The sequence below is a fragment of the Brachyistius frenatus genome, unplaced genomic scaffold (assembly GCF_029030835.1).
Source record: "Brachyistius frenatus isolate BFR_SWC_R1_liver_20210118 unplaced genomic scaffold, ASM2903083v1 Contig_4, whole genome shotgun sequence".
Classification (NCBI taxonomy): Eukaryota; Metazoa; Chordata; class Actinopteri; family Embiotocidae; genus Brachyistius; species Brachyistius frenatus.
This window is the reverse complement of record NW_027210603.1, coordinates 5,275,192-5,299,333: the sequence shown is the minus strand read 5'-3', so window position 1 is coordinate 5,299,333 and position 24,142 is coordinate 5,275,192. Positions and strand designations below refer to the sequence as shown.

The 24,142-nt window shown below is 40.8% G+C and overlaps 3 protein-coding genes and 2 non-coding genes across 5 annotated transcripts; 1 reads left to right on the top strand and 4 right to left on the bottom strand.

Moving 5' to 3' along the window:
* Positions 1 to 4,050: 4,050 nt before the first annotated feature.
* nop56 (NOP56 ribonucleoprotein homolog) lies at positions 4,051 to 9,477 on the bottom strand. Its single transcript, XM_069711996.1, has 12 exons — positions 9,396 to 9,477; positions 8,644 to 8,733; positions 8,449 to 8,563; positions 7,621 to 7,785; positions 7,169 to 7,367; positions 6,854 to 7,041; positions 6,355 to 6,506; positions 6,037 to 6,137; positions 5,508 to 5,656; positions 5,157 to 5,278; positions 4,809 to 4,928; positions 4,051 to 4,565 (listed from the first exon to the last, which is right to left on the bottom strand). The coding sequence occupies exons 1-12, from the start codon at positions 9,396 to 9,398 to the stop codon at positions 4,278 to 4,280; spliced, it is 1,692 nt and encodes a 563-aa protein (XP_069568097.1). The 5' UTR covers positions 9,399 to 9,477; the 3' UTR covers positions 4,051 to 4,277.
* LOC138631097 (small nucleolar RNA SNORD57) lies at positions 5,007 to 5,072 on the bottom strand. The gene has a single exon (XR_011311698.1). It is a non-coding gene; the product is annotated as a small nucleolar RNA SNORD57 (small nucleolar RNA).
* Positions 6,571 to 6,701, bottom strand: LOC138631100 (small nucleolar RNA SNORA26). The gene has a single exon (XR_011311699.1). It is a non-coding gene; the product is annotated as a small nucleolar RNA SNORA26 (small nucleolar RNA).
* Positions 8,597 to 13,898, top strand: mlnl (motilin-like). Its single transcript, XM_069712032.1, has 6 exons — positions 8,597 to 8,789; positions 11,187 to 11,374; positions 12,017 to 12,147; positions 13,288 to 13,380; positions 13,491 to 13,596; positions 13,776 to 13,898. The coding sequence occupies exons 3-6, from the start codon at positions 12,028 to 12,030 to the stop codon at positions 13,784 to 13,786; spliced, it is 330 nt and encodes a 109-aa protein (XP_069568133.1). The 5' UTR covers positions 8,597 to 8,789; positions 11,187 to 11,374; positions 12,017 to 12,027; the 3' UTR covers positions 13,787 to 13,898.
* On the bottom strand, positions 13,649 to 22,821 carry LOC138628778 (retinol dehydrogenase 12). Its single transcript, XM_069712007.1, has 6 exons — positions 22,583 to 22,821; positions 17,971 to 18,210; positions 17,212 to 17,301; positions 16,875 to 17,063; positions 15,788 to 15,897; positions 13,649 to 14,544 (listed from the first exon to the last, which is right to left on the bottom strand). The coding sequence occupies exons 1-6, from the start codon at positions 22,737 to 22,739 to the stop codon at positions 14,365 to 14,367; spliced, it is 966 nt and encodes a 321-aa protein (XP_069568108.1). The 5' UTR covers positions 22,740 to 22,821; the 3' UTR covers positions 13,649 to 14,364.
* Between the last annotated feature and the right edge of the window lie 1,321 nt (positions 22,822 to 24,142).

Below are 24,142 nucleotides of genomic sequence, written 5' to 3'. Positions count from 1 at the left end.
TGACAGTATATTATTTTGTGTTTTCAGTTGACGCTTTGCTGCGTAAAATAAAGATAAAAGGAAAAGAGTTAAACGATCTCCTGTCATTCGCGTAAGAAAAGGAAGTCACTGTCTGCAACTCATTTGCGGCTTAATAACGGACAACGCAGACGGAACGCCGCTACATTTGTAGAAAAATCTCTCCGAGGATTTGGCAAGTGGATGTTGAATGCCAGTTGATCACCGGTGAATCCTCAAGAAAAGTCCGAAGCACCTTTCCGAAGAAGCCCTCAGCACTGCGCTGCGGTGCTTGGACCGCGCGAAGACGTAGGACAATGTAAAGAAAGGACCTGAAAACCGTTGACGTGTCGGATTTATGAAGGTGGATCGTCAGTTTCTTTGAAGTTAAGATTGACGTAGCTAATTTGATCCAAGATGCTCTTGAAGGACTTCTCGTGCAAAGCAGACAGCGTTCCTCATTAAAAGCCACTGAAGTTTCTGCGTGTTGAAGTTGTGATTGCACATGTCTGATGAGAATGGAGATCATTTTTAAACATTTGCACGCAATTTACGCATTTCTTTATTGATATGATGGCTGAAGATAAGGAGGTAATTAATGCACAAAAAATGGAATCTAAGAACGAGAAAGTTAACGAAGCATTGGGGGGAAGCTGCGAGGGCTCATTGGAACCAGGAGAGGACTATTAGCTCGGATAATTGGAAAAAGAAAAGAAATTGAAAGTTTGATGAATGATGCTGGCAATCTGCAAAAAGTGCAAGAGTTATTAATGCATAACGATTTCAACAATTGTCAGTGAGTTTAAAAAGCTCAGTGGACAAGTAGCAGATCTTGTCTGGAGAGGAAAAAGATGCAGATGTTAATAACTGGTTGGAGCTTAAGATGATGACTCTGAGACAGTTTGCAGAAGAAGCTGAAAGATGGATGTAAAAGAAAAAAGCAAAGCAAGTACAGCTACTGATAATGATGACACAGATGAAGATATCGAAGATGATGTGGACCCTGATGGCAGTGCTTCACAAGTGACAGTCGATAACATCAAAACAGGTTCCAGTTTTGAACGTTTATCTGTCCTGTCCGTCAGATCATCAGTTTGTGCTACTGAAGAAGCAAAGTTAGCCGGATTAGTGGAATGTGCTGCAGCTTTACAGAAGAAGCAGGAGCTTGAATTGGAGGAAGCACGTATTAAAGCCAAGCTGGAAAGGCTGACTTTGGAAGCAGCAATTGCTGAAAAAAAGAGCTCAAGTAAAAGTATTGAAAAGTAATGCAAAAACAAAATCTGATCACAGAAATGTTGGTTAATCATCAGAAACAAGCTCAGCTACCAGTTAAAACAGTTACAGTTTTCAATGGTGACCCACTTACCTACAGATCTTTTAGCAGAGCTTTTGAACAAGCTATTGAACAGAAAACTGACAATGATCAGAAGAAGCTGTACTACTTGCAATAGTACACTGCAGGAGAACCGCAGGAACTCGTATGTAGCTGTGAGCACACACCATCACACAGAGGGTTCAAGGAAGCAAAACGACTGCTTCAGAGCAACTATGGAGATGAGATGATGATGGCAAGTGCTTACATTGGCAAAGCCTTAAGGTGGCCACAAATCAAGTCTGAAGATGGGAAAGCACTGAATGCTTATGCTGCATTTCTGACTGGATGTTGTAACAATGGAAGATGTGGAGTTTATGGAGGAAACCCCACAAGTATGAGAATTGCCGTGTCCAAATTGCCATATAAAATGAGAGAGAGGTGGCGCAATGTAGCATTTGACCTCAAGGAAAGAAGAGGACACAGAGTAAGATTTGCTGATCTTGTTAGCTTTATTGACCATCAAGGAAAGGTTGCTATGGATCCACTCTTTGGAGACCTCCAAGATGGACGCACATCTACAGTAGGCGAAAGCAAAGAAAAGGAGAAAGCTTTCAAAGGTGGAATGAAAGGAAGCAGCTTCGCAACAAATCTGTCGGTGGAAAGGAAAAGGCCGGATACAACACCAAGGCAGGCCAACCCAGTTAAAGTAGCTAATGCCTTTGAACCACCATGTCTTTTCTGTCAAAAGATTCACACATTGGAGTCGTTGCATCAAAATTAAAGGGCTAGCACACAAGGATTGTGTAGAATTCCTGAAAACAAAGGGAATATGCTTTGGATGTTTAACACGAGGACATCTTAGCAAAACATGCAAGAAAAGGAAGGTGTGCAAACAGTGTTTACAGAAACACCCAGCGGTTCTTCACATAGAAAAGGAAGCCAATAATAATAATAATAATAATTCATCTATAGTGACGAGTGAGGACAGCACCTCAAATGAAGAGGTGTCAGGAGCTCAGAGCTTTGTTAAACAGGAAATAGTTGGCTATGCTGGGACAGGGAACACCGAGTGCATGCTATCGATTGTGCCAGTAAAAGTGAGATCCTGTAAAGGTGGAAGGTGTATAGAGACATACGCTTTTATGGATCCTGGAAGTACAGCCACGTTCTGTACAGGGGAGCTTCAAAAGAGACTGAACATTAAAGGAAAACCAACTCAGAACTTATATATATGACCTTTATTTAACCAGGTAAAATCAATTGAGAACCAATTCTCATTTACAATGATGACCTGTCAACACAGTCCACACAGTGACACAAACAGCACAGATACAAAACAGTATAACAAACACAGCACTATGGCTCAAGATAAACCTGGTGAACAGAGGCTAATCAACAGTCACATGCTCTCAGACCTGGAGGTGTGTAGGCCTTGAAGACACAAGGTATGTCCAGCTACCCAAAGTCTTCACACACAGCAGTGTCCCTGTTCAAAAGGAAAACCTTCCAATTTGCAACATCTGCAAAAGTGGCCGTATCTGAATGAAGTAACCTTACCACACATTGACGCTGAGGTAGGGCTTCTCATTGGAGCTAATAACTCAAAGGCAATGGAGCCGTGGCACATAATTAATAGTCAGGACGATGGGCCGTACGCTGTGAAGACTGTCCTGGGCTGGATGGTGTGTGGAACTGCGAAGAACGAGACCACTGATTCCAAGATGGAGTCAGCTCATTACAGCGTCAACCCAATTTCAGTGTTGGAACTAGAACAGCTACTGGTTCAGCCGTACAACACAGACTGCTGTCAATGCAAAAGACAACAAAGTTTGTGGATGGACATTACTGCATAGGACTTCTGTTGAACATGAAGCAGCTAAGATGCAGAGTAACCGCGGTATGGCAGAACAGCGAGCTGCTAGCCTGAAGAGAAAACTGAAAAAGGATTTTTTTTTTTGAAGACTACAAAGACTTCATGAAAGGCATACTGGATAAAGGCTACGTTATTAAAGTTCCTGAAGAACAGCTTGACCGTGATCACTACAGGGTCTGGTACGTCCCTCACCATTGGGTGCACCACCCAAAGAAAAAGAAAATTAGCTTTTCAGGATGTGTCGTTAAATGAGGTTATTGCAGGGACCTGATCTCACCAGTACACTCATCGGTGCATTACCGAGGTTTCGTAAGCATCCAATAGCCATGATGGCAGACATTGAATCGATGTTCTATCAGGTCAAGAGTTCCAGAGACCTGTTGATTCTTGTAGTGACGACGCAGACGGAACGCCGCGACAAGCACAGAGGTCCACTTATCCTTGTTTGTGGAACAAAAGAAAACTTGCAGTCATAAATACCACTTCATACACTGGTGCAAAGTTTATTGCAGTGATGCAATGTCAATTTCAAGCACCCTGGCTAAGTGAGATTTGATGTTCTGACATCTCTATATGCCACCATCCTGACCAGATTGAAGACTACATGAGGTAACATCACACAAAACCAGGTACCCTATATGTCAGACCACTATAAGCCACCAGACACAGAATTTTTTTAAATGCACCATACGGGGAAGAGATCAGGCCAGGTTATAGCTCCATGCACTGCGGGGGTGTGATGTGCAAGTGACGAATTACAATCCCATATAAAACCATTGTGACCAGCCTCAGAAACATTACCTGTGATCCAAAAACAAGTGACCCTTGATAGTCTCCAAAAAGATACACAATGGTTTCCTTGACAAAGAGTTTGATATACAATTTATTTACAGTAGTAAATTTCCATCGACTTCAAGGCACAGTTATAAGCAATTCTTTGCGATCTAACCTGCTTTGAGGTTGCAAAAAAAACAACGCTGTATAACAAAACTGACATACTAGCCGCAGATACATGTCAAATGAATACAAAATAAAGCTGTACATAAAAATAAGGATTCAGTCTTTGCCCACAGTCTGTCTTTACTGTGCAGCCTATTTTTTCTTCTTTTTCTTCTTCTCAGACGCAGGTGGTTCTGCAGTCTCTTCTTCTGGCTCTGCGTCCACAGTCTTTTGTTTCTTTTTCTTCTTAGCTGGAGTAGCCTTGGCTCCATTATCTGTGGCAGCAGCCTCCTCGGCCTCTACGTCCTCTGCCTTTCTTTTCTTTTTCTTCTTCGCCGAAGTCTCCTCTGCTCCGTTCTCTGGCTGGACCTCCGTGTCCTCAGCTGCTTGTTTCTTCTTTTTCTTCTTCGCTACGGTCACATCAGCTTCTCCGTTCTCCTCCTTCAGGGAAACAAGGAAAATGTGATCAAGGCTAGGTAACTTGATTCTTATACTGAGGGACCAAATATGTCCTTTAAGTGGCCCGAATGTGTGACTCACTTCAGTGATCAAGCCCACTGGTTAGGACCAGCCAATGGTTCGGAGTCGAGGTACTTTAGCATGTCGTACACTGAGAGAGGACCACGTGCGGGTCAAATCTCAAATCAAAACATGCGGGGGCCAGATGCTAAAACAAAAGCTTACCTCAGCTTCACCGTTTGTTTCTCCATTTGCGTCAACTTCTTGCATCTTCTTCTCCTGCTTCTTGCGTTTCTTCGCTTTCTTATCCAGTTTACGCTTAATCTCAGCTGCGACATCTGTAGCCTGAGACGAGATCATACAAATAGAGGCGATTAAAATCAGGGTGACACGATCAGGTTGTTCTTACGAGCCATTAATGCTGCATCAGACTCATTAAATCAGTTTTAACCCTCAGTGTTGTCAGGGAAAGAAGTGTCATCATTCACAGCATTGACAGACTTCAACGTGTCACTGGCGCATTATTTATTTATTTAAAACATGCAAAGATTTGCTTTTGCAGGAAAAGCTCACCTCTTTCACAGCCTCCTTCATGACATCCACATTTTTCCGCGGCATATCGCCGGTCTCATAGAAAGACAGACGCTCTTCCACCTGTTCGCGCAGCTTGTCCCCATAAACGCTCGTCGGCACCTCTGAAAGAAAGTAAACAAACTGAGGATAAATACGAAGCCAGCGGGGATCACGGGAGGCTTAACACTATCCTAAGAGACCAGTGGCCTTGCTCAGGAAATAAGAGTCTCAACATCAACCCGAGGGATGAATACTGTTGACGAAAAATATGAGCATCATTGCAGTCATGCCACATGAATTGCAAAGCTAACCAGGGCCGATGAAATGCCTCCAAAGCAGTGCCTCACTCACCAGAGAAGCAGTCGATACGCGAGGCGATGGTGCACTTGTTTGCCAGGTATCTGGAGATGCGGCCTTTGTTCTTGGCAGCAGCACGTCCGATGAAGGTCGAGTGGAAGATGAGGCCGTACTTGGGGGTGTTGCCGCGTGTCTTTAAGGCTCTGTGTGAAAATACAGCTGCTTTCACATACAGTTGTAATTATTATCAAGTGGCAAAGTAAATCTGAGCATCTGTACCAGTAGTAAGGGTTAGTATGTTTGTGTACAAGCGCCATAATTCATCTCCAAGAACAAGGAAATCAGCAACGCTTATTCAAACAAGTACACAACCCAAACATAAGGGCTTAATTTAATCTTTCCAATATTCTACCTCAGTGCCGTGAGTGGATGCTCAGACTGTGGGGGGTGCATCGGGCGAGAGGGATCACTCCAGAGGAGACCTCAAATTTCTGTCTCTTCCAGTCACCCTGCTCTGCTCCAGCCCAGCCCTGCCATCACTGCAACCACTGGTTTCCCCAGCAGGGAGGGGGTGCCCCAGTACCTGAACAGGGCCTTCTCTGCTCCCAGGATCTGAACAGTGGACGCCGGGTACTTGGCCAAATTGGTTAGACTGCCGGCATGGGAGATCAGACGAGCACCAACCTAAAATGTAAAAAGAAAAAAGGTTTCAATCTCAGACATAAAAGAAATCTAATTTAAGCTTGTTGCAAATTGGATACATAATTTGAGGACCATCAGCACCACATATTTTTCAACACATAGTTTCAGTGGATTGACAGATTTTAGTATAACATCATTGGTCCCATGTGCGAGGTAAATTTGTTTTTAAAATAAATTTCAGATCTAAACTTGTACTCACCACTTCCCCAATTAAGGCTGCCAGGTTTGGAGCCACTTGGCTCATCTTAGATCGCAGGTACTCCTGCAGCTCCAACCGATACGCAGCCAGAGACACCACGCGGTTGGAGAACCTCTCTATGTTGATCAGGTCAATGGGAGAGATATCCATACCTGCAGAAAAACAAGATGTTGAGCAAAGGAATACTTTCCGTTTGTAACATTACATGCAGCATGAGATTGTTTCTCCCGACAGGATCCGCAGAGAAGAATTTAGCCTTCACTACAGGTTTATGAGAGAGTTAATCTACCCCCCTGTGTTAGGCACCAAGGACGAATATTGGTCCAGGGTGGGCATAAAAGGGGCAAAAATGGGCTTTAACGCTGAAACAAGTCTCTTAATTTAGAGTGTGCACATAAACAGCTACCAGATCGGGACACGTTTGGTCCTAAACAAGCTGTGGACAATGGCACCGTCTAGTATGCAGCCTGTACTGCGAATTGAATTCTGGTGTACTGACCCATAGAGGAGCGCGAGGCATCCAGGATGGCCTGAGCCTTGGCGCTGTCCATCACCACCTCCTCCAGGCTCTCCAGACTCGCCTCCGACAGCTCCTTCCTGTTGCCAATGAGCTGAGCCAGGCGGCAGTACATCGAGTTGTCTGACACGACTTTGATCAGCTCTGGGAAGTGGTAGCCGTACCATTCACTGCAGCCGAAGATCAGAGCGAAAGAAAAACATTAGTGAAGCCAACGTGTACCAATACAGACAGTACAAGATAAAAAACATTCTCCTTTCAAGCAGTAGTTTTAGTTGCGCAATGAGAGAACCTTACCGGACACGCATGGAGAAAGTGTTGATATCTTTGTCCAGCTGATCCAGCAGAGCAATGGACTGAATGATCATGTTGTCGACCCTGTTGACATTGAACTTGACTTTAGATCTGGAGTAGCTGTGGCCGAGACCCAGCTGAGCCTTGGAGGCCGCCAGAGCAGTCAGACCCTTCACCAGGGAGTGGAAGTGCAGACGCAGGCCTGACAGGACGAAACAGATGAAAGCGGTTTGTTGGTGTTGGGAGAAACAGTGGCAGAACTGCACATGCCCGGTGGCTGTTCAGATTTTCAGTATGAACCTTCATGAGTTTCAGGATTACAAGATCGCATCACGACAAACCACATTATTTCTTACAGATTAGCACTCAAGATGTTTGCATTAAGCTCAGTTCTAGGAACTCCAACTAATCCAAGTTCCTCACATTTAAAATCATTAAGTAGACCGTCTCCTTACCTCTTGTTATCTCTGCCACCACCCCACCAGTCTGGATGGAAACGGTAAATTCCTCTTGCAGAGCTGCTCCAATCTTGGCATCAGAAACCCCCAACATTGCTTTCTTCTTCCCAGAGAGGGGCAAGTTTGTCTCGAGGAACAATTTCAGGTCAGCATGAACCACACCTGCAAGCAAAGTAAGGGAGAATACTCATCTACTGTATGCACCTGATATAAGGGATAGGTATTTCGAGTAAAATAGTATTTGAAATTCGCTTGGAACTACCTTAAATAACATGTGGAGAAGATTTAAGGTAGTGTTTCTTGGTTGTTTGTATATAATATATAGATATATACTGTACTGTATATACTGTGCATTTTATATTTTTACTGCTATTTTATTGCTTTCTATTATTCTATTATTATCTATTGCTTCCTGTATGCTGCTGTAGTGAAAAAAAAATTCTCCTCGGGGATTAATAAAGTAACTCCCTAACCTACCTAACTATTCGTTTTTTAATACATTTTTTTTTATTATTCTATAGAATATATAATTATTTTTCTGCACCGGGACGGTTTGACCTGCAAACCCTCCTGACCCCAGAAATCTTCTCCACATGTTATTTAAGGTGGCTGGCAGGCAGCTTTTAGGCGCATTACCGCCACCTTCTGACGGGAGTTAGGCATTACAATTGATCAGAGCTTCACGTGAAACATCAAAAAGCTTTCCTCAGGTGTTCAGCATTGATATTGTCAGCACAGTAATTCAGTGGATTGACAGATTATAAAACATCATTACAACTGAGGATACTTTTAATTTTGACCCTAAATTTAAACGCGAAAACGTACCTTCAGAGATGGCATTCATGTTCTCCAGGGCAGCCTGGGCAGACTTAAAGGGGAAGAAGGCAGCCAGGCTCACCATGCTGTTGAACTTTCCAATACTCAGCACGCTCTCTTCCACCTGACAAGACACAAAAACACTTGATATCTCTGCTCTTCTTGAAGAACAGATTAAACCCAGCACAGAGAAGTAAGGCTCACCTGAGGCAGAAGCATGCCGATCTCTTCCGCCTCTTTGACGGCGAACAGCGCGTAGCCCGCCGCGTGCTCGAACAACACGTGCAACACAACCTGCGGAAGATCAACGCGCGGGATTGAAAAGGGAAGCAGACGTCTACAAATTTAAGGTAACTTGGGTCACAAAACAACCAATTACAAGTGACTGTAGAAACAGTACGAACAGTGTAGTTTCAACAGTCTCCACGTGGTACACACTGACCGCACATTGATTAGCATATTAATTCTAAAGCATATCATTTTATATGTAATTGCAAAAATAAGTCGAACTAGCGTCTGATTTCAGTTTACTCGTATTATGCGTTGACAATATCTATACGCAACTACGTTGTCGTCTTGATGAACCCACGTGTTGACCTGGGCCCATACGGAACGCTAAAAGCTAAGCTAACAGCCCGGGAATACCACCGCCATCTCGTGTGCTGCGGGATTATTAAAGTAAACCAGCGCGTATTGCCTACGTGGCTGCGACTAACAAAGTTATCCACGATTTGTCAATAAGGGTTGTTTAAATTAAATACGTCTTTACCAGCTAATGTTTGCCAAAAAGGCGGCTAACTGATCCCCTGGTGTCGAAAGGCCTTTAACGAGACAATAAAAATACGAAAGTAGCCATTTCTTCTCTTTAAACGTCAACCATATTAAAGAGTCTTCAGCTGTAGCATACAATGAAAAGTTTGCACTAAAGCCCAAATACTCAGAATGACGGCTCTTACCATGATTAGAAAATCTCTGCAGCAGCACGCAGTGCGTGTCTGCTCCGCTGCTTCACTTCGGGAACAAGACTGCAGTCACACGTTTCAGCAAAATGCCACATGACCCAGATCCCGCGATGCCACTCGTAACACCGCGAGACTTGATGGAGAAGCCTCCACATGTTGGATACACGTACACAAAGTACACGATGCTGAACAAAACATAAATATTAGATTATAGGTTTATGTTATTTAGTCGTGGAAAGTAACTTAGTACATTTTCCCAAGTACTTGTTCTTGATTTGAATATTTCCATTTGATGCTACTTTATACTTCCATTCCCCTACATTTTAGAGGGAAATATTGTACTTTCTACTCTATTTATTTGATGGCTTTAGTGGATAACATAACAAACTTTTCCATGTCATAATAATATATCAGTCAGAGCGACCAAACTAGTATTTTTACTTAAATATTTACATTTTGCTGCTAATAATCATGTACTCTGGATTTTTCATGCGAGGCTTTTACTTGTATTGGAGTGTCATGTTTTTAATAGTTTTGGGCAACACTGGAGCTCTATGGCGTAGAGGAATAATGCGTCTTTGGACAGACAATACATATTAGTAGGATCAATTATTTGAATGCATTTTTCTTTTCATGGGATTAGTTGACAATAAGAAAAATATAGAAGATCATCAGAAGTTTTCTTCAAAGGGAAATTTCATAAATACCCATCTGCAGTGATTTGGTCTCCTTAATTCCAACAAATTAGATTTGAAATCAAACAGACCACTGATTGATTGTTAAATTTAAAAAGTCGATTTTAAACTATCACTACACATGTCCATTACTCATATGATTCATTTAAATATGATAATTGTGCAATTTATATGGCCTCTTTATCCTAAAGATTTGTGAATCTAAAATGCAAAAAAACAAAACATGTACATAACAAAACAATATAAACCTGCTAATGGTAGGTGAGAGAAAAATGTAACAAGAGCTTGTGCGTCATCAAGGTGGTGTTACGTAAAGTGCTGCAGAAGACATACAAAGCTGTCCTTGTGTGCATGAGTTGTAATAAACCAGACAGGACAATGGTGATATTTTTGATTGCCCACTCCTGCAGAGTGTTCAGACAACAGTCTAAACCTAACCTGCAATAACATCTCACCACCATGCAGGAAAAGAGTTAAGTGTCATATTTAGGAAAAAAGCATCAATAAAGATCTTCAAAGTCATGAAATTTCCAAGCAACAGAATTATGTGGGTCTATATGTGCCCAAAACTCAAATGACTTACAGGTCATAAATGTCAGGGTGTTAGATAATAATTGAGCAGAGAATTTATGACTGACCTCTTTGGACAGATTGTCTCCAGAGTTTAACCCAAAAGAAAGTCACATACAGACTAAACTTTGCTTCTCAGTTAGCAGCTTATCTTCACTTGGATATGTTATGAATGAGTTGTAGTTGTTTTATCCTCTCCCAAAGTTATTTTAAAGTAAAACTATAGCAGATGTGTTTGTTGTCAGTCACCTTTGATTATATGATTATGATGAATAAATAAAACTGAATAATGATTGCTGTGTGTTTTCTGAGGGGCCATCCAGTTTTGAAAATAATTCACAATACAGCATGACATCAAAGTTATTCAGCTTGTGGAGAGGATCCTATAGATTACACAAACTGTTGCCAAGAAACTACAGGGTTAGTCATCAGTGTGTCCATTTGTCAATTTTGTCAAAGGCCTACATACATGGAGCTCAATGAAAAAAGCCAGATTCCTGAGTAAAGTCTGTGTTTCCAGGACCATGGAGGAGAGGGCTTGGAGGAGCCTGTTGAGGAGCGGATGTGAGGCAGGACAGTAAAAAGCTTAGGGATCAGGAGAGGGCTTGATATAAAGGCTGCCTGGGACAAACAGACGCTCAGACCGGTGGAGCTCTGCTCATCTTAAAGTGCACTTCCCCAAGCAACGGAGCAAGGCTGACACAGCACGTGAGTAACATATAGCTGCTTCTGCTTCTCCGCCTCTCCCGCTGTCTCTGGCATTCCCTCTCCAACTCCTTCTCTTTCTTTGATGTCCTGTCTTCATTTGAGCTGTCTTGCTGTTGTGAGTATGGCTGGTTCACTCCAGCTTCTTATCTCTCTTGTCTGTGGAGCAGTTTGTTTTTCCCCACACTTCCCTCTCTTTCCCTATCTTCCGTCTGTCTGGACAACCTCTGCCTTACATGGGCATGCATTGCATGGGCTCTCTTGTGTACTTCTCTTTGCTGTGCTCAGTTATTGTTTCTGACACACACACACACACACACACACACACACACACACACACACACACACACACACACACACACACACACACACACACACACACACACACACACACACACACACACACACACACTACACCTCATGTCAAATATTGACCTATTTTCACTGTCATATCTGTCCAAACTGCTTAAAAAAATAAATTTCTTAATTTCTGTAATTGACCTGGCCTCGGTGGCCACTCACCCCGCTCCATTCGGAGATGCTGAATTCTGTGTCTGTATGAACCGAATGTTCTGTATGGACTGTTCTGTATGGACTGTATGCCAACATGCATATGCACGTGTATTTGTGTGTGTGTGTGTCCAGGAAAGAGGAGAATGAGCATGCGCGGAGCGGTGGCGGGTTGTGTGATGCTGGCGTGCCTGGTGGCGCTGCTGCTTGAGAGGACAGAGGGACACATCACCTTCTTCAGTCCGAGGGAGATGATGCTGATGAAGGTAAGCTGCTTGTGTGCAGAAGTATTGCTCAACTAGAGCAAAAGGAATTAGTCAAGTAATTGATTATACAAGCAACTGAAAATTAATCTGCAGCTTTTTTGATAATTGGTTTATTGTCCCAATGTGAAAGCGCACACTTCCCTGTTTCCATCTTCTCAAATGTGTAGATTAGTTGTTTTTTATGATTGTGAACTGAATATTTTGGAGGACTCTTGTTTGGACAAACCAAAAGGCTCAGTAAAATAAAAATATGTCTGGAATTTAAACTTTTTTCTGACATTTTATAGAAAAATAAAAGATTAATAAGCCTCCAAAAACTAAAAAAAAGCTTCTCACAGCTCTAGGCGTAACACTAATACACAAGTTTGTCTTTTTAGTGTAATCATTAGAAGAGATTTGTCTTTATTATATTGTTCTATGGCTCTACTGCATGGATGTCCATGAGTTTGATGCTATGACCTATTAAAACCACTGACACGTGAAGCATTAAGTATAATACAACAGCCTTGCAATGCATCCTCCCTTCATGAGGATTATAATGATCAGTAGTTATTTAATCTGATTGAGAGGGTTATTTTAGTGGTCAGTTGAACTACAGAGGTGTTCCTAATATTCTGTCAACCTAATTTATTTTAATGCTTAATGCTTCACCTATCAGTGGTTTTAATGTTATGGCTGATCGGTGTGGAGCTTAAAGAATTAGTCCACTAATTAATTCACGTGTTTTTCATTATTCATTCATAATTTTTTCAATAAAAAAGCAAAACATTCTGTTTTAGTCTCTTAATTCTGAGGACTTGCTCATTTTCTTTGTCTCTGTGACAGTAAGGTGAACATCTTTGAGTTTATGCTGGGCTCATCGGACAAAACAAGCGATTTAGTGACACCACTTCCGGTTTTTGGACATTTTCATGGCCGTTTTTCACTCTTTTTTGATATTGTGTGCACCAAACAGTTCATAAAGAAATAACTGTCAGAAAAACCAATCGTGTTTTTGGTCAATTTATTGCAGATGTGTAGTTGCTAAACAACAGGAAAGATGTAGTGAAAAGTGTTTTAGTTTTTTAAAGTTTGTGGGATTTCTTTTCCTTTTTGTGTAAATGTGTTTGTCTGTTTTGTGTTTGTTTGGCTGTGCTGCAGGAGCGGGAAGGAAAGAAGGAGCCTCGATCAGATGATGGGCAGTTTGAAGAAGTCACCGTCCAACAGCTTCCTCAGATGGAAAATGGAAATCCTGTGAGCACACGCACGCACGCACGCACGCACGCACGCACGCACACACTGCAAAATAAATGCAACAGTCAATACTTTTTAACATTTTGTTTTATGTGTGTGTTTGTGTCCAGGATAAAACTGTGGAGATTGCTGTCCGTCTCTCACCCAAACAGCTTGATCATGTGGCTCCGATGCTCGAAGAGATCATTCATGAAATAGTGGAAGAACATGAGAAAGGTATTTGATTGTTGCAAGACATACTGGCGAGACACATCGTCAACAAACCACATTATGATGGCCTCGAATCTTTATTTATCAAAAGATATTTGATAGACACATACTGACAAGTGATGATGCTTTGAATACACAAACAGTTTGGTAACCATGACGCTCTCTCACTATCTCTGTTTCTGCAGCCAAAAAATGAGACCGAGGGCACGAGGGGTTGAACACTGTATAAAGTCTTCGAAAAGCACTGAATGCTCATATGTTTTATTGTGTATAAATGAATCAATCAATAAAAGGAAGTGATTGTGTCATTTGATGGAGTTTTTTTGGGGAATTCGTTAATTACACTGGTTCGCATACCCCCGTGGACATCTAAACACTTACATAAAAAGATAAAAACATGATCCAGAATGAAATTTACTTTGACATGATAATTCAAATTACTTTTTAAGCATTAATTGACCAACCATATTGACCTGGTACTCAAACAAATGCAAGAACATGTGAGACAACTTTCATTCTTAAATGTTTCCTTCTGTAGAAAGGAAGGATTACACAGAGTGGTCGTAGTCAGGTTACATTTATTGGAAACTTATGCATTGTATGTATTTGTAGAAAATATATCTCTAATATATTTCTGCAAATAATAATGCATTAAAAACTCCACCTGATTATTGACAGCTCTCCACATTACATCATTATTGCTCGGTGAAGTAGTGCAGTAAGAGGGTGAAGTTTGACCCCTTCCCTGTTATCAAGCCTTGCCAGATAGTTGTTTCAGAGCTTTGATGTCAGTCTCTCACAGACCTCAAAATCCTTGACCGCGAGGGCGGTGTCTCGAGCTAAGGTGGCAGGAAGAACCAGGGAGCAATCGCAGTCAAAGTACTTCCCAGTTATCCCCTCTAGTTCCTCTGCCACTGCGCAGTAGATTGAGCTGACTGCACCCTCGTCTGGAGACTGAGAGGGGGACAAAGATGGTGGAGAGGAAACATGAGAGAACAGTCGAGAAAAATTACACGCAGATATTTCTGCCGGTGCAAATATGCAAGCAGGAAGTTTGTGAGATCTCTGCTCTGATGTGTGTTGAGTGCAGCCAGTCGTTCAGCATTCCAAGCACCATAAATGCTAAAGTTTGCAGAAATATTCTGTCTGCTCAGATTCAAGTGAAGGCCACAAAACTCGCTTGACAATGTATCATGTAGAAGGATAATTATTCAGGCAAACACACAATTAAATGACCGAGAACCAAAACAAAAAGCCTTTTATGAAGAACACAATTCCTGGTATTCCTGTTTTTGTTTGGAAGTTCTAAATTTAGTTCATATCATGAGGTTCCACCACAGATGAGCTGTGAAACATGTGGTAGCACTTTAATGTGTTTTCCTGGTTTCGGCCATCTGGTTTACACATTGTGATAAATTCAGACAGCCAGAACTGATTATTAGAAACTTTCACAATTGTGTATGTTAGTTTTTATTGTTTTGGTATCCTGTTTGCCTGCTTCTTACTCTATACTGTCTCAGATTCACTTTCCTTCATTTCATCTGCTGTCCTCCAGCTCATCTGCATCCACTTCACTCATTAGTCATTCATTCATTAGTCATGACCACTGGTCATTCCTCGTTAGATTGTCTTTGTGCACTTTGCCTCAGTTTTCCAGCCCTTCATAGTCCTATTTGGTTCTTGCTTGTTTCTGACTTCTACTGGTCTCTCTGGTTTGTTACAATCAAAATAATCTCTCCTTCACTCTCTTTATTGTGCTTTTGGATTTCCCACCGATTCAAACAGAGTGATGACAGTCAGTTGGCAGTTGAAGAGTCAGTCTGTTGCGTTAGCTCCACCCACCTTCTTTGGTAGAAAAACACTGCTGAATGATGGAAAACGAGACACTAACTGTGCTCCACTTGTGACACTCAGCTTATTTAGTTCATATTAAAGGTCTTTCATAAGTGTGCCACAAATCACCTTTGTGTTACCTCATTTTAAATGAAAACCTTACAGATTATTACTCAAAGACACATGGTTAAAGATAGTTGCATACCATCAGTGTGATGGACAACTTCATAAAAACTAGTTTCTTAGTTTTCTCTGCAAACACAGCAAGATGGTAGAGAGGACACTACGATGACAGGAAGTGGTTCTCGAACAAGAAACAAACAAAGATGATGACATGACAAAAGAAATGCAACGATGAGCTGACCTTGAAAAAGAAAAACCCGATGAGGTTAAAAACATATCGGATCCAAAACGGATAGTGTCTCAACACTTCTGTGGTGACAATACCAGGGTGGACAGAGTTTGCAGTGACACCTGCATAGAGACAGAAACACACACAGACACATGTTACATTAAAGTACAGTGAACAACAGGGGAGTTACAGAAGCGGTAAGCAAGGCCACATTTAAAGAGTTACATGTCTATAAATTCAGGCTTTCCCCTTTAGGTTTTCATTACGGGCCTTTCAACATAAATTAAAAAGTCTAAGCTTAAGTTTCAGCTGCATTGCTTGGCCAAAAGCTAAAGCTAAGCTTTACAGAACCTTGTGATATCACATTGAAGTTAACCCTTCACCTTTTGCATAAAAAAGTCATAACTTCATCATTTTATGTGAAATGTTGTCAAAATGTTGTCATAATGAGTATATGAATTCTCGAGTTATGGCTGAAAATGTGTTTAGTGAGGTCACAGTGACCTTTGACTTCATCCCTGGGAGCATGTGAACATTTGGGACAAGTTTGGAGAAATTGCTGCCATTTTGGAGATATGACATTCACAAGAACGGGACTGGCAGATGAGATGGACGTGAGGTCATCCTGGCCTTGACCTTTGACCTTTGATCACCAACATCTAATCAGTTCATGACTCAACTAGAGTAAAAACGATTTAAAAAAGTTCCCATATCAACGGGACAGAAGGACGAACAGACAACCCCCAAAAAATAACATCCCTCCATCATTAATGCGAAGGTATAAAAATATAAAAGGTGAATTTTCTCTTTTAGGTAACTGATTGTGTTTTTTCTCTCAGAATAGGGTGAGGTTTGGTTAATGATCTAAAGTATTTAAAAAAAAGAAAAACAAATTTTAAACTCATCGTCCAACTATCGTCACTGCTTCTCATTTGTTTTGTCATTCCGTTTCTGCAATGCTTTTTCAACAGGAATGATCATACACCAACGATACCGATGAATGATTATTATGACAGCAACAATGAGAGGGAACCTAATCTTGAGAACGACACATCTAAAAAGGATGAAGATAATTGTAAGATGCTTGATTTCATCCTACCTGTGTCCTGTAGCCTGCGCGCCAGTTCGTTGGTACAGATGATATTGTGCAGCTTGGTGTGGTTGTAGACTTGATCCATGTGATAAACAAGGTTCATGCCATGAAAGTGAGAGAAGTCCACTTGACCCTTTTTATGGTTGACTGAGCTGACGGTGACAATACGAGCTGGAGCTGATTGTTTCAGCAGGTCTGGAGTTAAACAGAAACATGTGGAGTGAGGGGAGGGAGAAAAGAGAGCGATTTTTGGTGTGTCATGGCAGTGTAAGACAGTTGTTTAATTGTTATTGGAAAATTCCCAATATCCCTGTGGCATTCCAGAGAGGCCGCACAGTCTTACCCAGCAGCAGATTGGTGAGCAGAAATGGTCCCAGATGATTTGTGGCAAAAGAAGCCTCCAGCCCATCTTTGGTTATCTGTCTGGGTAAACCTGAAAACATGTGATTTACATTTGGATTTTACAAATTAAATTAGGTGTAGAGGACAAACAAGCACAAATGTAAGAACACAACACTTTTGTACTTCAACAGTTATGCATAGCTCACATGGACGTGACGCATTCCCAAACCATTACAAAAAACTCCACCTCCGATCGGAGCCTCTCTTCATCTCCGTCTCCTCCCCACTCACTCACAGGTGGCTTTGTCATTCAAGACATTATTATTATTATTACTAGTATTCAGTATCTGTTATTGTGCAGTGAGCTCACCAATAAGAAACAAAGCTGTTCCCGTGTGGATTTACTTATCCAATAAACAACGTGTCTTTCTGTTTTTGAGCGAAGACATTTTACAGATGTGCAACAGATATTAAATTATGAACAGAACTTTCTCTTTTGGACATTGATATTTTTCATTGTTTAATTTAATTCTTTCATTTGATGATTTATCAACTTGTTGTTTCTTTTTTTGGGGGGGGGTTTAAGTCCCAGCAGAGAGAAAGGTTTGTGACTGCAAGTTTTATATATATACTGGTCACAGTTTGTGGTATTTCATGTAACTTTAGTATATGGTTTCTGTCTTTTTAAATTTTGTTAACATTTTTGGTTGCCATAATACAAAGTGCCAAGCGCAGATTGAAAACAAATCCCATGTATCACCTGATACTCCAGCATTATTGACAAGAATGTGAAGAGCTTTCTCCTCTTCGAGGATCCTTTGAGCAAATTCTCTGACGGAGTACAGACTGGAGAGGTCCACCAGACGCAGGTGGACGTCAGAGTTTCCTGTTTGCTTGATGATTTCATTAAGTGCTGCTGTCCCCCGCTGCTCGCTCCGACAGGCCAAGATAACGCGGGCCCCGCGACGTGCAAAGTCCAGGGCGATGAACTTCCCGATACCTGGCAGAATGGAAGAGAGCAAAACTTAGTTCACTACCTGATAGCAAAAACATTTATGTAACAGAGACACAAATGCACTTGACCTGAGTGCATTACAGTAAATCAAAATGACTTTTAATAGCTATAAAAAAAAAAATTCAGCTCTCTGTGGTAAGACAAGTGATATTGAGGTAAAAAAAAGCAAAAACCTGCAGTTCTATTTTCTAGTTACTATATACAGAGTATGTGAATGTCTGTCTGTCTATCCCGACACAGCACATTTGGAAAGAAACGAATATTGTGGTCTTTAAATCTCAGTTCTCATTGTGGAGTTTGCATGTTCTCTGTGTGTTTGTTTTTAGTGTCCTTCCAGAAACATGCAGCACAAGGAGACTAGGAGGAGACCCTGAACTGCTCAAAAGTGAGATCTGGCTTGTCTGAAGTGGTATTACATGTATAAGAGGTATTTACTTATATCAGTGTAGGTATAAGGTTTTTAAAAATGTGTCAGTGATTTGGGCGGGTTAAGTGAGGGCCAGAACTGCAGCACAGCAAAGAGGAGAAAGCAGATTGTATCTTCACTCACAGACTTTGCAGATGGGTAAATGCCAGATTTTGATCTCTCTCAGCAGACCAAAGATCACTGTGTGTATTTGTATAAAGTAGCTCTGATAATGACTTTAATGGTAAGGGGAACCTGCTGTTGCCTCACAGACTGAAAAGAAGCAGCCTTAAAATCCAGACTTGAGAGAAGAAACTGCTTTAAAAATCCTCTCCTGCAACTCAAGGCAAACTTGCTCTGTCTGTTTACATAAAGTCACACTTTTGTTTCAGTTTACCAATCAGATTTCTAAATGACTGTACATCGGTTTTCAAATTCTAGATCAAGGACAGCTGGTCAGTGAGATAGTATTGACGACACAATACATCAGTAATTCTAGGGAGCACAGTCTCCCTGTCAAAGGCTTTTGCAAAATTGTTGTTTTTTTGATTAAATAAGCCTTAATTTAAATCCCTGACACAGACCATAACAACTGAGGATGTGAATTCAGAATGGAGAACAGATTAATCAATCCCAGGATTTTTAACAGGCCTTAACAGATTAGAAGAATAGTTATTGAAGCTACAGTAGCATATAAACAATAGATCTCAAAGAGCAGAACCGACCATCTAATGTGAGAGTGTTATCAGGCACCATGCTAATTCAGGGTTGATGGCATTTGTCCTCACACCTTTGTAAACAGCTGCATGATGGTTTGGTGCGAAACAGCAGGGAAGGAAGAATAAGTAGGGAGCTGATAAGAACAGGAAATTAAGTGTTTAGGTGGAAAATATCAGAGTAGGTCTGAGAAGATGTTGCTGGTTATAACAACTAATATGTGCTGTACTGCTTCTTGTTGCATTAACCCAAGATTCTCTCCTCAGAGATTGAGCTGTGCAGAAACTATTCTGCTACTGTTATAGATTGTTAGAGACTCCCATCTGTTATTCGTGTTCTCGTCATTGTAAAGCTGTTTTTTTTTTTATTTTAAGAATTGCACTGTATGAAAAATAAAATTTTTGCTCATGTAAACCTGGCCACCACTCATATCAGATAATATCCCATCATTTCAGATTGTTGACAGCCCTATACTTCTTTTAATCAAAATTGGCCTTTAAAATCTCACCGTATATACAACATTCTTGTGATATTGCTGCAGTTAACTGCAAAGCTTCAAACATCAAGGAATTTGAAAGAAGAACGAATGCTGAATGGATATTTTCCTCTAAAATAAGTAGTAATGTTACTTGGTGATTGGCTTGAAATTCTGGTAAATATTAGCTTTTATTAGAAAAATAATCTGAAGCAGAATCAGCCACCAGTTCTGCAAAAATTATATTATTCTATTATTATCTTATTGCTTCTGTATGCTGCTGTAGTGAAAAAAAAAAGTTTCCCCTCGGGGATTAATAAAGTAACTACCTAACCTAACCTAACCTAACCTAAAAAGGAATCTTCATCAGCAGGACTTGAAACAATGTTCTTTCAATCTGAGATTAGGCAGCAACTTTTTGTTCAGTCAGTGGTGTTCTCACTGATGTGAAGGCACCCTGAAGACCTTCTTAAAGGAAATGCTGGGTGTGCTGTTTCCATGTTGTCTAGATTTTAGGAACAGGAAGGATGACAAAAATGCAGGCAGATACAGTTCACAGAATGGTTTTCAGAGGAATGTGATAATAAAGGCTTATCAGCTCAGGTAACAGGATGACAAAAACTTTACAACATGTAGAACATGACTGACAACAATCTGGCTGGCATATACACAGTCAATGAGATGATTAGGGAATGTGGGGCAGGTGTGTGGTGTCTCTGGAGATCAGGGGTTACTGCAGGTAGGTGTGAGTTAAGATTGGGGAAAAAGTCCAGGATCATCTGGTGAATGACTGGAGAAGGACAGGGGTGCATTAAGGGGACCGAGGCAGGAATCATGACAACTGATGTTATTGCCTTGGTCTGGTTTGAGGGAAACAAGCAAGGGTACAGCAGGAGTGATCACAGAGATCATTTAAACTAACAGCCCACATGTATTTCATTCTCAGTCCTTCTTTCAAGACGCTTAACTCAGTTAACTTCAGAAGGCTAGCTGGATTAACCAGGCCAATAAACACCTCACATTCCTCCCACTTTCTGTTTAATGTGTAACTACCCATTCACCTTCAATTGCCCATCTGAAATAGTAGTTTGAGATGGACAACAGGGTCAAGAGGGGGAGACATGTGAATGTTGATGAAATCAAGACATCTATGCAGATGTTGATGAGGTCATGGCTTTTAGCAGACAGTTAACAAATCACCACATCTACATGTAGATTCGAACTGCATTAAAATGAATACATTCATGCATTACAATTCTTCTCCAATAATTCTGGTAGTGTTTGCTGCACTGTCTCCCTGTTCCTCCCTCCAGTATTTCACCCCTTCCACTCTGGAGGTCCCTGTATGACGTAATTTCCCTGAAGAGACCACCTGCTGTGTGTTGTACTCCATTTCTGTAGAACAAATTTGTTACTGTTGAGAATACTTGGAACTAGTTTAATTGTTTACTGACTCTTGACACTGTTATTCACTCTGTAATTTAGAGTTTTGATTAGGCAAAAGTAAAAATTTACTTTTTTGGGACTTTGTCAAACCTCATTTTATGGATATCAATATGGAGGCTCACTGCTACCAGGGTGTACAGTTTGGCCTTACAGTTTTTGCAGCTCTATGCATTTAGGGATGGTTTTTTTCAGGTGCTAATGTGAAAAAGTAACCTGTCAGGTTTAATGGGTATCATTGCCTTTAACTACACCATTTACAAGACTTTACAGCTATCTGAGTTGAGTAGATCATGATTATGACAAACACCAGCAAACCGGAAAGCCCCTTTAACAGTGACCTCTTCTGTGAGCCTTAGACAAAAATTTCTGTGATGCTAATTCTGCTCCAAGTATTTGGAACTTGTCATGGTCTTAACATGAACCTATAACAGACCCCGCAATTCACAAAGTACCTTCTTCCTCAAAACCTAATTTATCTGTAGCTTAATCACTATTTTTTTTTTTTTTTATACTAATTTGTTTGTGTTTGCTGTTTTAGTGTTCCTGCTTTTTTATTTACTTATAGCAATGCCAGTATAATATATAATGATATAATATGTAATAGTATAATACGGGAGGCTGTGGCTCAGTCGGCAAAGTGTGTTGCACACTAATTGGAAGGTTGGTGGTTCGATCCCAAGCTCCTCCTGTCCACATACCTAAGTATCCTTCAGCAAGACACTGAACCCTAAATTGCTCCTGATCGTTGTGTTGTAGGTCGTTTTGGATAAAAGCGTCAGCAAAATGTAATATAATAATATATCGAGAGACCCAACTTTTACTTAAATACTTTAACTATATTTTGTAGCTAATATTTCTGTACTTTTACTTAAGACTGTTTTTTCATGCAGAACTTTTACCTGTAATGGAGTGTTTATAATGCTGTAGCCTATTGGTGCTTAAACCAAAGTAAAGGACCTGAATACTTCTTTCACCACTACATTCTTGTACACAAAAGGTGTGTTTTTTCAAATTTCACTATAGCTTCTGTTTAAGAAAAGGGCTACCCAATTTATGAGGTATTAATGAGAACACAACAGGGTTAAGAAAAACATTCATGGTCACAAAAATGCTATAATATCCAATCTCTCCCGGTAACAGCATTTCACATAAAATCTAACACGGCTGTTAAGGATAAACTATAAGGACTTTAAAGGTGGATAATAACCCCTAAATAATTAGGGCTATTAAACTGCCATGTGAAAAAAGCTAAAAGTTTCTTCCACCTATTGCTGTATATTAAGCCCGTATGAAAGCTATTGTACTCAACTAACCTGTATTGGCTCCTGTCACTATAGCCGTCTTCCCTGTAAGCCGTACTGCGCACGCCTGCGGAGCCCAGTTAGCTTTCCGCTGAAAACGCACAACGAGAGCCAGCACCGCCGTTGAAACGGCCCAAACAGGATAACAAAGTATGTCCAAGAAAACCATTTTCCTGTCCGAGCAAATAGTCTGCTGGAAGGAAATGATGCTGGAAGTTCAGGAACAGCTTTCCGCCGTGCGCCTCACGGGTTGCAGCTCCAAGTAGGTGTGCCCAAATGCAAGGAGCAGCTGCCTGGTAGGACCATAGAGTAGGACTTTGACGCAGTGGCATAATGTCGTTTGGCCAGAGGGGCTGTGCTTTCTGGAAATCGCTTGATAGCTGCATTTCATGAAACTTCCTAATTGGTTTTGATGTTATCAGTGCTCTGTAAACTTTGGAAATTACTGAAAGCAGAAAAAAGGGTCAGTTGTATCCCTTCATGGAATAGCAACAAATAAGCCTATATACAGTACAATGTCAAAAGCTTAGAGTTGTTTCAGGAGAGGCAGCCTGGAAGTTCTTATCTGATACATACCAAGTCTGCATCTTTGAATAAATTCATTTTGAGTCTTACCCCGGGGGGTAACTGAGTCTTTTTCTTATAATTAACTTGAGGATAGACAGTTGTGCTGGTTTTGACATCACTGCTCCACAGGGAGTTGAAGGACTAAGTTTGCAGTACAAACAAAAGAGAAAGTGTAAGCAAGATTAAAAGTGCACAGATGTAAGAGCTATAACCGCTGTAATGAAACAAAAAGTCCTTTCTGTATTTCACCTCACTGAAAACAACTGCAATAATTTCAGTGTTTAGGTTGTGGCGTAAGTAGGGTTTCATTTTCGGCATCAGCATCACTGTGTCGGTTGCTCTACAGGTGATGTATTTGTAAAATCAAGGGGCTCTATTCAAACACAAGAAAAAAAGATAAACGATATTAGATAATCTTATCTCAACAGTGTGTCACATGAAAAGAAGCTTCAGGGGTCTCAAACTTAATTTACTTGGGGGCCGCTGGAGGCAGAGTCTGGGCCGCATCGGGTATTCCACAAGAAAAGCTTTGTTAAAAAAATTCCAATCTTCTCAAATGTCTTTATTTTTATTTTTTTAACACAAAATAAGATGAAAAAATAAATAAACAAATTAAGAATTAATAAGTAAATAAGTAAATAAATCAGTAATAAATAAAATAATAATAATTAGATTTCTCTAGTCAGCAACTGTGTGGTTTCTTCAGTCTTCTACATCTGCTGTATTCAGATTTACACGTCTTTATTAACAGTTCTTTAACCTCAATGGGTTCTTCTGAACATGAATTGTCCTGAACATGAATGGAACATTGAAGAACATGAACTGTTCTTCTGAACATGGCTTCTCTTGCCTACTCCTTGCTGCTAGAGACCTGGCAGCGCTTCCTCTCGCATAGCTGAGCCACATTTGTCTTGAGGGAGGAAGCAGTTGAGACCCTCAGTATGGCTTGAAGATGATCATCAGTAAGTCTGGACCTGTATTTGGACTTATTGAAGTTCAAGGTGG